The sequence below is a fragment of the Phascolarctos cinereus genome, unplaced genomic scaffold, assembly GCF_003287225.1.
Source record: "Phascolarctos cinereus isolate Bilbo 61053 unplaced genomic scaffold, phaCin_HiC Scaffold_1;HRSCAF=81, whole genome shotgun sequence".
NCBI classification, from domain to species: domain Eukaryota; kingdom Metazoa; phylum Chordata; class Mammalia; order Diprotodontia; family Phascolarctidae; genus Phascolarctos; species Phascolarctos cinereus.
Genome location: NW_027555514.1, coordinates 38,854,712 through 38,868,435, shown reverse-complemented (window position 1 = coordinate 38,868,435; position 13,724 = coordinate 38,854,712). Strand labels below are relative to the sequence as shown.

At 41.6% G+C, this 13,724-nt stretch overlaps 2 protein-coding genes across 3 annotated transcripts in view; one reads left to right on the top strand and one right to left on the bottom strand.

Moving 5' to 3' along the window:
• PIK3R4 (phosphoinositide-3-kinase regulatory subunit 4) overlaps positions 1–8,538 on the top strand; it is a 66,560-nt gene extending 58,022 nt beyond the window's left edge. Inside the window, exons 16-20 of one of the 2 annotated variants that reach the window (XM_020987260.2) lie at positions 2,273–2,404; positions 4,823–4,923; positions 5,662–5,750; positions 6,088–6,196; positions 7,893–8,538. In XM_020987260.2, the coding sequence (XP_020842919.1) occupies positions 2,273–2,404; positions 4,823–4,923; positions 5,662–5,750; positions 6,088–6,196; positions 7,893–8,063 (602 nt within the window). In that variant the 3' untranslated portion in view covers positions 8,064–8,538. The other variant, XM_020987261.2, reaches the window with a different exon arrangement.
• Positions 8,539–11,229: 2,691 nt separating this feature from the next.
• The window catches only part of LOC110209067 (collagen alpha-6(VI) chain), a 138,943-nt gene continuing 136,448 nt past the window's right edge, over positions 11,230–13,724 (bottom strand). Inside the window, exon 37 of the mRNA XM_020987257.2 lies at positions 11,230–12,767. Within this exon, the coding sequence (XP_020842916.1) occupies positions 12,599–12,767 (169 nt within the window). The 3' untranslated portion in view covers positions 11,230–12,598. The remainder of the gene's footprint in view (positions 12,768–13,724) is intronic.

Here is a 13,724-nt window from a genome sequence, read left to right as displayed (position 1 = left end):
AGAGGGAGCTCAGAGCAGCAGGCCTCATTTTCCTTAGTAAAGTGGGAGGTAAAGTCCACCCATTCATTTTACAGATGAGGATGTTACATTTTTCAGGTTACTTGAGAAGCCCATGCTGCAGTCAGGAGTAGAATCAAGGCTTCCTAAGAAGGCCCTTCATTGTTAGCAGCGTGCAGTTAGCACTGCAGCTGTGGCCCAGCAGGATTTAAAATAAGAAAGGGCTGGGAGCCCTTTGGAGGGAAGCTACCCACATCCAGGGAGAAGCAGCCTTTGTTTCCGGTGGATTTTTCCCCTTTGTCCATTCTGTGGCCCTCCTTCATCTGCTTTTCTTCCACTCCTATTTGGTGTTTGCATCTGAAAGGTACCTTATCAGGGTGGCCCCTGCATGGGAAGGAGCCCACCTGTGAGAGGGAAGCTTGTCCTTTTAATTTTTTAAAAATAATTTCTTTTTGGTTTTCACCACTTACTTCTATAAGATTTTGAGTTTTAAATTTTCTCCCCATCCCCAAGATGGTGTGCAATCTGATATAGGCTCTACTTATACATTCATATTAAACCTTTTCACATTAGTCATGATGTAAATAAGACTTAGAACTAATGAGAGGAACCACAAGAAAGAAGAAACAAAACAACAAAAGAAAAGGAGAGCAGATACTATGCTTCCATCTGCATTTTGCTCTTCTTTTACAGAGCAGAAAACAAAGTCTCAGAAAGACTGAATTGATGGGGTCAAGGTGGTGGAGCCAAAAGTAGAAACCAGACCTTGTGAATGCCGTGGCCCGTGCTCTCGGTGCTGAGCGTTCTTTCTCCAAACACCAGCACTGTATCAGTTGGATTTGCCATTTCGTAGAGCGGAATTTTTCTAAAGTGTTTAATCTTGGTAGCTGTTTTTCCCCCCCTTTTGTATAGACATTGTGCATCACATATTATCTTTTCATTAAAAACAAATTTTAAAATTTGTAAAATCTTGGTGTTCCAAAGCATGGATCTGTTTTACACATGCTGTTCTTTCTCGTTCTTCAGTGATCTTGTTTTCTTTCTAATTGCCATGGTGATGATTTTAGCTGGCATTCTCAGGCTGCATTTTGGTGGCCTCCATTTCCTCCATGTACCATGATCTGGTGTGGCTTTTTCCCCGTTTCTAGAGCCTCTCCCCCCAACCCTCCCGGGCTTTGAACAATCTTCTTGAGACTGACTATGCCACAGTATCTGTCCTTTCTCCTTCTTTTCCTTCTTCTTCAGAAGCTTTGTGGCTTTCTGTGCTTCCGTTGTGTTTCTAGGTTTCCTGACTTGCTTTTGTGAAGTCTCAAAATTAATTTAGTTTTTCCTTATTGCCTTCTGGACAGGTTGTTTTTATTCATCTAGGATATAAGAATCAGAAGTTTAGATTATGTTGTCCTTAAGGAATGCATGCGCGTGCGTCTTCCTGTTCTTGTTGCATGGACGAGCCTGGGCCTGGTGCTTGAATACTTAATGGTGTTGATGCTTTGTCTCGCCACATAAAATGATACAGTGGCACTTGTCAGAACATCATGCAGGCCCTGAGACATCTCCCTCCTTCCGTTGCTGGTGGTAACAGAAGAGAAGAACTAACCTTTCCATCAACATTCCCTTGGCCCACTGGAAATTGTGCTCCCCTGGATGACTGCCAGACTTGAAGGGTTTATTTACAAGGCATTAGGCCTGGACCAATGCTGCACAGACCAGCATCAGTGCCCTCCCCTCCCCTTCCCCCAACAGCTGCCTGTCATGGGTTCTCAAGGGATGGTGTTCCCCCTCACCCCCCAAACCACTGACTTGAGTCCATAATGCAGTAAGTCCCAGGCTGGCCCCTGCTCGACTCAGCTCAGACACAAAGGCACTTTTCTCTTGATTCTGTTCAATAGTTTCTACCCTTCCATCTCCCTCCTAGTATATGAGAGAGGCCCAAATTAACTGTGAGTAACTCATAATCCAGTTGATTGAGAATGGATGGTAGGTGCAAGGCTGACTGAATGTTGCCAGTTTTGAACTTCAACAGTAATCACTGACTGATGAATAAAATTCCCCTTCCTTCATTTTGTAATTCCATTGTAATTTTTGTAATGTGTGGACTAGAGGAGCTTTTAGACAGTGCAGAGGTTAAGGAAGGAATAGTTTAAGGACAGCAGCTAAGAAGCCTTTTTAATATAGTAGTTGAAAGCCAAAGCTCTTCACCTGTTGAATAAAATTTTACCCAGCTGCACTGTGGCCATTAGATGATAATCATTTTACTCTTTCCCCGTGTCAAAAGGTACAAGCAATGGGACTATGGCTTGTTGGGACATGAGATTCCAGTTGCCAATTTCTAGTCATTGTCATCCTTCGAGGGCCCGAATCAGACGCCTCTTAATGCATCCTTTGTACCAGTCATGGGTAATTGCAGGTAAGATTCAGGCTTGTTTTCCAAGTTTTTGAAGCTGAGAGATTTCCTTAAATTTATCCTATTTGTAGACTTTGGCTCTTGTTTTTGTTTTTTCTTTTCTGTCTTGTACATGGGTCAGATCCTTGCTTTTAGCATAGATGTGAATCGCAAAAGATTCCATTTCTGTGTGTTAGGTGACATATAGGCTGGCCTAAGAATAGCATTCCATAAGGCCCACTAAGTTCATCCTTCTTTCTCTCCTGGGAAATGCTGCAAAATTAGTTAAAAATGTGGAGAGAACTCCATTTCATTCTAATCCCTATTAGTACATTCTCACACTTAGGCATCTTATCCTCATTTTCAGTTACATGAAGAGGGTAGCGAGTCTTCAAACTAAAAGCCAGCGAAATTAAGTTCAGTTGCTAGCAAAAGTCATTATTAAAGGGATGGTGTTTGAACATTTAGAACAGGAACGGTAATCACTAAGATTCACACAGCTACATCAAGAACAGGTCCTGCCAGGCTAGTGTTATTTCCCTTTTTAACAGTGTTACCAGACTAATAGATCAGTGAATTGGGTTTTACCAAAGCACTAACAGAACCTCTTGTGCTACATGAGTGGGGTTAGGTGAACTTGGAACTCCCAAGGGTTAACTCCTCTTTTTACCTCCCACATGGCTTGCACAGTTGGGAGGACCCTTTTCTGACCCCCCTCAAAAAAATGTTGAAATTAATTGGGCAGAAGTTCCTGTGGTAGTGGTTCCCATGCTTTTGAGTCTAAGGCTCTTCTTCTAAGAAGTGATAACTGAAAGAATTCAGCACACCTCAGAGATATTCTTGTAGATAAGAATACTGTAGTCATGACAGTGGGTTTTTTGGGTTTGTTTCCATAAAAAGCTTATTGCCAATTTTGGGTCCATTAAAATTCTTCATGTAGCAAATACGCACAGTGGGCTTAAGACAAATGTTGATCTCAGATCTGAATGGGTTTAGAATAATGAAGAGGGAAGTGGCATGCATGGTCACTCTTATTAACTTCCCTGGCCCATTCTGACTAAGGATAAGGAAAAAATAGCCAAAGATAAAAGAGCTGAGCTTTTAGAAGTAGCCGGTAGGTTAGTGGTGTGGTAGGTAGTCTTGGTTGTAGTGAAACTATAGAGGGAAAAATAGAAAAGGGTGTGTATATGATTGCATTTCCTGTCCATTTCCAAAGGGCTTCCATTTTAGGATGCCAGCGCATTCATTTTGCAGTGATGCATAGTGATGGAATAGAATGCTGCTGTAGGTGCTAGGGACTCCAGAAAAAGTTGACCTATTTGACGCAGACTGCGTCTAAGCTTAGCCTGGGTTTAAAGGGGGGTTGGGGAGGAGAGGGACTCTTGTTTTCATAAAATTAACTCCAAGGGAAGAGATACATAGTAAGCGCTTAATTTAAAGTGTTTGTTGACTTGCCATGTGTTTTTTCCCCTGACAGCTGGCTAAAGTACCAGGTCCAAAGGGTTGCGATGTTTAGGGTTGGCCTCGAACATTGTACTGACTTTGTGGAGCATTCTTATTGAGTTTCATAGATGAACTGGTAGTTGGGATTTCTAATAATTTTAGAGGATCGGAATAGAATTCAGAATAGCCTGAGGCAGAGAAATCGTGTCCTTGGTCCCTGTGGTCCCATCACACACAAAGATACTGCTAGATGGGGAAAGAGGACGACTAGATATAAGATAGATAGAAAAGAACTGTATTTCATATTAGGTTAAAATCTGAATGAGACTTCAGTAATATTAATAATAGTGACAGTGAATTTGGCTGACAGTTACATAGGGCTTACTGCGTACTAGGAAGTATCCTAAGCACTTTACAATTATTATCTCATTTGATTCTTACAATAACCCTTGGAGGTAGGTGCTGTTATCTTCATTTTACCCATGAAGAAACTGAGGCAAGCAGGTTAAGTCCCTTGGCCAGGGTCACACAGCTAGGGAGTGTCTAAAGTGGGATTTGAACCTCAGATCTTCCTCACCTCAGGCCCAGTGCTCTATCTACTGTGCCACCAACTGTAGTATAAGGCCCTTATTTTAATGGTGTGCGAGGTCTGGGTATTGTAGCAACACAGCCATGAGGGCCCATGCCTACACATCCTCTCCCTCTCTCTTCCTCCTTTTAGCCTGCCTCAAACAGACCCCAGGAACCCTCACATTTTCTAAGTCATCTGGGTTCCTTTTTAAGCCCCTTTCCTCTGCCCTCAGTGGCAGCTGCCAGCATTCTCCCTCCATCTCCTCTGTAGAATAGATCAGCTTAAGTTTTACTTCTAAGAACATTGCTTGAGGCCAGTGCTCCGTGGAGGTCCTGGGGAAAGAGGCCACTAGGGCAGCACTGGCTGGACCAGCTGGCCAAGCTGTGAAAGCTGGGAGAGTAATTTTGTTGGCCTTGTGTCTCCCTTAGCTGTTCAAGGCAACAATGAGGTATCCATGTGGGACATGGAAACTGGTGACAGACGCTTCACTCTCTGGGCCAGCAGCGCACCACCTCTTTCCGAATTACAGGTTTGGCTTCACTTTTTACTGTAAGGAGCGACATTTTTTCCTACTCTAAGCACTATTCTGGCATTCTGCTGAATCTGGTTTCTGTCATGCCCATGGCTCTGTTTTTCATTTGGAGGTTTCATAAGGCAAAACACCATGTGGCCATGTTTCTTTCCCCCCCCTTTTTGTGTAAGATTATTTAGGATATGTAGTCTCTTTTAAAGTTAGGGACATCTCCACAAGAACTCTCTTGTCTCATTTAATTCTGATTTTCTTTCAGCTAATAACGAGTTTCTTTTGCACTCAGTTCTTACCAGTTTTGCTTAGTAGAAACAGAAGTACTGTTCTGACACCCTTAAAGAATAATACATTTTCTTTCACTGTACATTTTTTGTCAGGTAGATTCAAAGTCTCTTTTGGTTGTTGTGGTACTCAAAACTGATGCTAAAAATGAAATATAAAAAATGCCAGAGAAGTCAGTAGTCTGTTCACCTGGTTAGAATTTTAGAGGGACAACAGTTTCTTAAGACCCTGGAGCAGGGAAGGGGTCAGGGAGCTAGATCTCTGGCCAGACACACACACCTTAAGGTAACTGATGTCTGCTACAAGAAAGGGATTGAGTGATCGTAAACAAGTTTTCAGAGACAGCAGAATTGTTTTCAGAAGCCACTTATTTGATATAAACTAGTGATTTCACTGAAATTTCTTGAAGAAAAGATACATGGACATTCATCTGGGCCCACTTTTGTTCCTTCCCAGCCTTCCTCACACAGCGTTCATGGCATCTATTGCAGTCCTGCAGATGGAAACCCTATCCTTTTGACAGCGGGCTCTGACATGAAGATAAGGTACTCGGAGAGATGTGACAACATTTTGGGGTGGGAATTGGGTTTGGGGGAGGAAGCTCTTTTCAATTTCAGCTACCCAAAGACTGGGTTTTTTTTTTTAAATTAGAAATGTTGGCTTTATATTTGTGCTTAAGATCATTTATGTTTTGCCAGGAAAACTGTTAATGCTTTGTTTTATAACTAATTTTAGGCTGTTGTTTCTAGGTAATGTCATGAAATCTGAATTCTCTTAAAAAGAAGGAAAGTCACAATTTTCTACTGAGAAGCTTAAAGCAGGATCAGCGTTACTATTTTGGGCCTTCAGAAGTTAGTCACTGTTTGAATTTTTTTCCCACAGATTTTGGGATCTGGCTTACCCAGAGAGGTCCTATATTGTTGCTGGAGGTAGTAGTTCACCATCTGTTTCCTACTATAGGAAAATCATTGAAGGCACAGAAGTCGTCCAGGTATGGCAGGCTTTTGCACGGTTGTTTTGTTTTTTCAGCTTTTGTTGCTGTGAGATGGCACAGTCCTTAAATGCCTACAGCACAGGTGATGGTTAGAGCTACAGCAGAGTTTAGATGGTATCTGGTACAGCCCCTTCTGCCCCTTGGACAGGACCTGGGGACACTGAGGCTCTGATTACCAGAGGTCACAAAGCTTGTGGCACCATTGGCCTCGAGCCCAAAGCCTCTCGACTTTCTATCCAGGGCTTTCTGCATCTTCCCTCGTGGCCTTTAATGGCACTTTTTAAGTATCAGCAATTAGTTTTTATGAGGCTTTTTTTTTTAAAGCAAGCTGAGCTATATGCTCCAAATAAACATTTTTCCATCATTCCATAGAGAGAAATTCACTCATTCAATGATTATCTGTTTTGAATGGCGGTTAGAAATTGTCTTGGTTGAAAATAATCGTCATATAAGCTATGTCACCATAGAGTAATTAGATTGATTCCACAAACTGCATAGGGATATCATATCTCATTTTTTGTAACACTTTATTTTAAAGTTAGACGTCCCTCACAGCTTGGAGCACTTTAGAAGGAAGAATGCAAATGAGCCATTGGGTTTAAGGGAAGGAACTAGTTGTAACAAGTCAGAAAGCTGTTAGCTCTGTTGCCTGAGCAAGGCTATTCCACCGCTGCCTGGAACTCATTCTTTCAGTCCTAATTAGACCAATATGGGGTTGGGGGAGAGACAGAGACAGAGACATGTGTGCGTGTGCGTGTGCAGCAGGGGAGGAGCACTTTGAACCAACCTAAAGTTGATGCAGGTCGTCCTCTTAACTTGTGAGCAGTTTTAGGGAGCATCTACATGAAGGGTGAAGGTAATGCCATTCACACATGGGATGATACTAGGCCTATCTAGGCAGTTTGACTGAATCGAGAGTATTCCATTAGCCAGAGAGTCATGAAGGAAGAGAACTTATTTACTTTCAGTAGTCGTTGTTGATTTAGGCAAGTACCATTTTCACATGATAAGAAACGTTATGCCTGATTGATACTTGTTTTTGTAATGGTGTGGATACTGCCTTAATGTTTATGGATAACTTGTTTATTTTGAACCTCAGCTATGTCTGCCCTGTAATTTTCCCTCTTGAGGACAGATGTTGTATATGAAATGTGTTCTTTCTCAAGTATCTAGTCTTGAGCAGGTTCTGAATTATTACTTCATTGTAGGGTCAAGCTGGATCCTGAAGGGATTGTGGTTTCAAATAACGACCTTTACCGATAGTGCCTAGAGTTGAGGGGATAAGTCAGTCATTAGACGTCTCTTAAGTGAGTACTGTGTGCCCAAACTGTGCCATGCTTTCGGGATACAAAGGATGGCAGAAACAGGCTCTCAAGGTGCTCACAGCCTAATGGGGGAAGACAACCATGTGCAAACGCGCCATATGTATAGAACAGATAGGAAATGATCATGGGAAAGGAAGGTTTTGTTCTGTCGTAGTAGAGATTTAAAAGTTCCTTCTCCATAGGATAGGTTCCACCTTGAATGTAATGGTGATGTGCAACCCCACCTGCCATCCTGTCTGTTCTCCGAGTTTTACAGAGATGTTTAAGAAGCTTGTCCCCAAAGCAGGAATCCTCACCCAACCCAACTCTTAGAGCCCCCTTATAATCTTCTGGCCTTGTCTTTTCCCTCCTGTTGGACCTCTGATTAGGAAATTCAAAACAAACAGAAGATTGGACCTACAGATGACACCCCTCGAAGGGGCCCAGAGTCTCTCCCTGTTGGCCATCATGACATCATTACGGATATCGCAACTTTCCAGACTACACAAGGCTTTATAGTAACTGCGTCGAGAGATGGCATTGTGAAAGTGTGGAAGTAGAAACTGCACTGATTTGTATAATTTCTAATAAGGAAATAAATCATATACTACAATTTTCTATATAAAACAGTATTTTTAGAAAACAGAATTATGGAAGATGGAGGTGAAAAGTCTTGTCATTAGTGTTGTTGCCTTACGTTTAACCCAGCTTTCGGGATCGTTGTGTTCTGTTCAGTGTGGTGGCTGAGTGAGTTGAGAAAACCATACCTGAGGTGGTCATGAAGTGATCAGTGGCATGGGATCTAATGCCTTCCACCTTTCTTTGAGGAAGCACTAGGAGAGTCACGTCAGATTGTGGACACGATGAATTTGAAGTGCCAGCATAGAGCAGCGTATTCATCAGCTGGTTTTCCTTTGAATCAGTTCAGTTCAACAACTGTTTATTCCTTGAAAAAGATATCACGAAACGTTGCCCTCCGAGTCCCATCTGCTCTGTTCAGCATGCTTGAAAATAAATGCCACTTGACATGTTCAAGTTCTATTTTTTTTAAACTTGCAAACCTTGAAAGGGAGAAAAACAAAGCTCCCCAGTAGTTTTAGCTCTCGGGGCAGGTGAGGCGTATAGTGTGTTCTTAGATAGTGACGAGATCATCCATTGGGCTTGGCTGACTTTTTAAACTAAATCTTTAACTGGAATTTGATGAGGGAAAAGCATCATGGCAATGTTAGCTATGCCTGAAAATCTCTTTGGTTATCTGAGCCTGCTCAGTGGCGTTTGGAAAATGTCACACAATAAAGACATTTCATGTGCTAGAAATGTTGGAGCTAGCCGATTTGTCAACTGGCACATAAGCCTAACCACAGGAAACTCTTTCAAAAACAGTGACATCAATTTAAAAAAGAAAAACCCCACTATGTAATGACTGTCAGGACCCTGTAATGGCAGAGCTGAGACTTCAGACACAGCTCCTTTAACCTGTATGTGAACAGGAGCTCCCTCTCTAGGGCCCTCCAGCTAAAGGCTAACCATGCACCTCCTCAGGTCCACGCCTCGTCTATTTTTGCATACCTGTAATCGTCAGGAAGTTTTCTGAATCTTAATTTAGAAAAACAAAAACTTTCATTACTCACTTTCTCAGACTAATTTGGGTTTGACTTACCAGGCTTCCCTGGCACCATGATGGTTTCTAGGTATGTAGGCCCATTCTCAAACAGACTCATGTTGACATAGAAGTCATCAGTCAATACTTTAGAAGATCCACAGATTCATTGCTGTGGGTTTCCTCCTTCCATTGATAGAGATCACAACTCTTCCGTGCCTCATTGTGGTCAAAAACTATTTATAATGGAGCCCTTCCAAACTGACAGCAAAGCCTTTGAGAATATGGGATTACTTTCAGGCCAGAAAGAGAGGCTAGGCAGATTGTAGTAAGTCTCTAATTTCCACAAAGTAGTGATTAAAAACAACTTTCACTGAAGTCAATACATGAATACCTTGACCTACTCCCTCAAGGGAGCTCCTCCCTAGGCCTTGAGATTCAGGAACTAGGAAGACTTCAGTTCTGGGCCCATGCATATTTGCTGTCTGCTTCTTCATCAGAGGTATAATGAAGCATGCTCATTTGTGGTACTGGCTAGCTACATTTCCCAACCTGTTTTGATTTTTTATTAATATTTCTGCATTAATGTAGAATCTAAGACTTGGTTCAGCAGCATTTGTATTAGATGCCGACTAGTCTAAGTGGTCTTGCAGTGCGCTCTTAGAGAAAGATGGCAGTATTAAAGTGTTTTTACTATTAAAACAATATATTCATGTGTATACATACTTTAAATTGATCAGAATGGATACACTACTACTCACCAAGGTACAGATCTTTTGTGCCTCTTCAGAGTCTGATGAGATCTGCAGGGCATTCATTTTCCCTTTGTAGTGAGGAATGTTATTTTTCAGCAAGAAAATTCCTTTTTCATCATGAATTCAGTCACAAAAGTTTTGAGCTTAGAAGACCAGAAAACTGAAAATGGATTACCTGGGTGAAGAAATGTTCTAAAAAAAAAAATCCCAAGTCTCCCAATTAGTTTTCCTTGATTATAAAGATGAGGTTCCAGTCCTGCTTCTGACATATCCTGGTTGTGTGACTGTGGCTGAGTCACCTATTTGTCCCTGTCAGCTGCCTTGGTGTAGGAGTTTCCTTCCACCTGAGGTCTCTGTGTGAATAAAATGGCATGCACCTCCTAGTCCCTCCCCAACAATGACAACAGACTCAGTAAATCATACCACCCTCTCGCCAAGCCCTTTCATTACAGCCCACTGGCTCATAATCGAGGTTCCCAGGTTCAGGATTTCATGCCACTTAGCAGTTAGCTCTGTAAATGACTGAGCCCCCCATAAAGGGCCATCATCAGTGTAGCCTAAACGCCAGGATGATCAAACGGACATCTGTAAATGTACGTGTGCTCAGAAGCTCAGTGACTTGCCCTAATTGGGAAACGCAGTGTTGGCCTCTTCAGTATTTTATCCACAATCTCCTTAAAAGTTCTGTTAACCGTGTTTATAATTAAAAGAGCACAGAGATGGGGGGTGGGAGTGGTTGGGTGAATATATTGGGAATAAATTCTACATAAATTACAACAGTGAACTTTTTCAGCATTCTTTTTCCCTGGATCTATGGAAGACTCTTGTGCTTGACCTCATCAGTTTCCTTGGAAAGCTGCCACTTTTAAACTTCCCAGTGGTCATTGCTGCTCAGCACCATCAGATGTGTGGCATCCTACCAACGCAGAACTGATTCTTGTATTAAGAATTGGGAGAGAATTTCAAGATGCTGATTAATATCATACGTGTGTCCATATAAATATTTAACTTTTAGATGTGGAGAGGAGAAAGGAAGGAGGCTGTATCTATGGGGTCATTTAGCCTGTTTTCACAGGCTATTGGCTTGAGCCTCCTTTGAATTTCATCTAAATATTGCTTAATCCAGAAAGTCCGACTCACTGCCCGCTGTGCAAGAATCATGGGAGCCGTAGACTTGGACTTCTTATGAATTCATTTGTTTCAGAGTGAGTGTTTCACCCTAATGACAAATCAAACCTGCCTACTTACTTGGCTCCTGGTCACTAAATTAAACTCAAGTGACTAGAGCCCTCAATTAACTGGGCTTTTTTCCCCTAGTATTTCACTTTCAGGCAAGAGAGGTGAGTCTTTAAAAAATAAAAACCAAACAACTGCGTTGACAGATGGGATTTATTTTTTTTTTTAAATTAGCTTCCACCCTAGGCCCTGGAGCTTATGCACGCCGAGGCCAATCTTATGTCCTGTACACCTACAGTCTAATACAATAAGAATTCATATTCAGAATGACAGGTATTAGCAGAAACGTTAGTCACCTAAAGAAGATCATTTTACTTATCAAAGCAGAAATAGACTAGTATAGTTCTGACATGTTTTCAATAACCAGAACTGAACCAAAAACACCCAAACAACCTTTTCTGCATAAATTAGCAAAGGCAATTAACCAGAACTTCTCTTAAAAAAAATGCAGTTAAGATTTTTTCTTTTCTTATTTGACAATCTGAACTGTTATGTTCCCCACCTATATTGGGGAAAAAAACAACCAAATAAACCACAAAAACCATAGATACGCTTTCCTCCGCATTAAGTTGTCATTTCCCCTTTAACACCTGAGTATGAATATTATGTAAAACTCCTTGGAGCTCTTGGTCCCCTGAAGTCTGTGGAAGCCAGCTCTGTGCTTTTGCCCAAGAGAGATGAGCAGAACTTGGGGTGTGGTGGGAGAGATGAAGAGAGGTATGGAAAAGAAATCTGGCTCATGTATTAAAGACTGACCCACACCCATATGGGCTGAGGAATGGGAATGAAATGAAGGACAAGTGCTGCTGCATACTGGTCTTGGGAGTTGGTAAATGACAACCTGGCTGACCCAGTCTTTCCTTCTGAAAGGAAATGGTGGCCCAGGGCCCAAGGGCACAGAGTGCTTGAGGGAAAAGGCAGAGGGTTGGGAGGACCAAGCAGCATCTGAAAATAACCTAGAGCTAAATAACCACCACGACAATGCATTTTTGAGCATTAAACAGTTCTAAGTGGAGAAGGCAAGCTGGGTATGTATAAATCAGACTGGAGTATAGTTTGCAAAAACTAACATTGCTGCCGTGATCACACATCCACAGTCTATACATTGCCCACAGCTCACATCTGCAATCTGTAAGCATCAGACTTTTCAATGTGCTTAATATGACAGCAAAAGAGCATCTCAATTCTTTGATTCTTCAATCTTCCATTTATCATAGTACTCTGAAACTTCAGTTTTAAATTGTTGGAATGGTCTGGGTCTCTAGTCACATAAATGCTAAGACAAGGCATACATGCGACAGGGCCAACAGTACACCAGTGTCACTTGGTAACATTCATCAAATTCAGTCACAGCCCCAAGTTTCTAAATTCACGAAATTTATCCCCATGCAAACGTGACTTGCTGACTGTTGGTTCAGTTACTTAAGCTTCTCGGGCTGGTCCCGGGAATACAATACCAGGACACTGCTACCCAACGCAGACCTATGTTGCACACAGCAGCTTCTTAAAGATGAGGCTTGGGAACAATGCTTGGCATTTTGTTTCCACTTTTAAAGGGACGGTATGTATTCCTGGTATAAGCGTTAGTGTTCCAAACAGCATTGCCCCGTGCTACTGGAGAGAGAGGTTTTTTGGACAGAAACTTTGCTTCAAATGGTCCAGCATGGGCAAGGCTACATAAGAGAAAGATGGAAAACACATTAGAGGGTGAAGAAAGCCAATTTTATGCAATTATGACTAAAAATGTAATGGTTACTCTACCTTCTGAAATGACACTTGCGCCCTTTTTCATTTTACCTCAGGATCCTACAGCTAGAAGGAACCTTAGAAGCTTTATCTAATCTAGTCCCTTCATTTTACAAATGAAAAAACAGGTTCAGAGAAGCTGTGACTTCCCTTTCACCTACATGTTCTATTTTAAAGTTGTACATGTGACCACTTCCTATGCTGTAAGCCTTATGTTCCTCGTTCCTGGTGCTTGGTCTCCACAATTCACTGCTTTTGTTGCTTTTGCATTTACTCCACCAATAAATGAACAATGGAAAGAAACAGAAAACTCCCGACAGTCAATTCTGAAAATTACAAGAAGCTCTGGCAAAATGTTTGGTGGAGAAAAGAAAGATTAAAAAGACACGTTAAAAATAGCTTTTGTTGTATTAAAATAAAAGGAAACTAAAGGGGTGCCTAAGTTATTCAGGAATGGCTAAAATAATTATTCATATGTGAATGTAATGGACTATTGTGCCCAAAGAAACGATGAAATGGACAGACTGAGGGGAACCCAGAAGATCTGTATAATGAATGCAGAGAGGAGGCAGAACTAGAACAGTATATCTAATAAACATCATTACAGAGAAACACAGCTTTGAAAGGCATTGCAACTCTAGTCAACACAATAATAAACCAGGAGCCCCAAAGAATGAAGAGGCATGTCAGCCCTCTCCTGCCAGAGAGGTACTGGATTCAGAATGCACGACATATTACTGGACAAGTCAGTGAGCAAATTTGCTTCATTTGATTGCATATTCATTATAAGGCTTTCCTTTATTTTCATGATGTTAAATTGGAGGGAGCTGAGAGTGGAAGGGAGAAAGTAATGTTCACTGAAAAAAATAAAATACTAAAGAAAA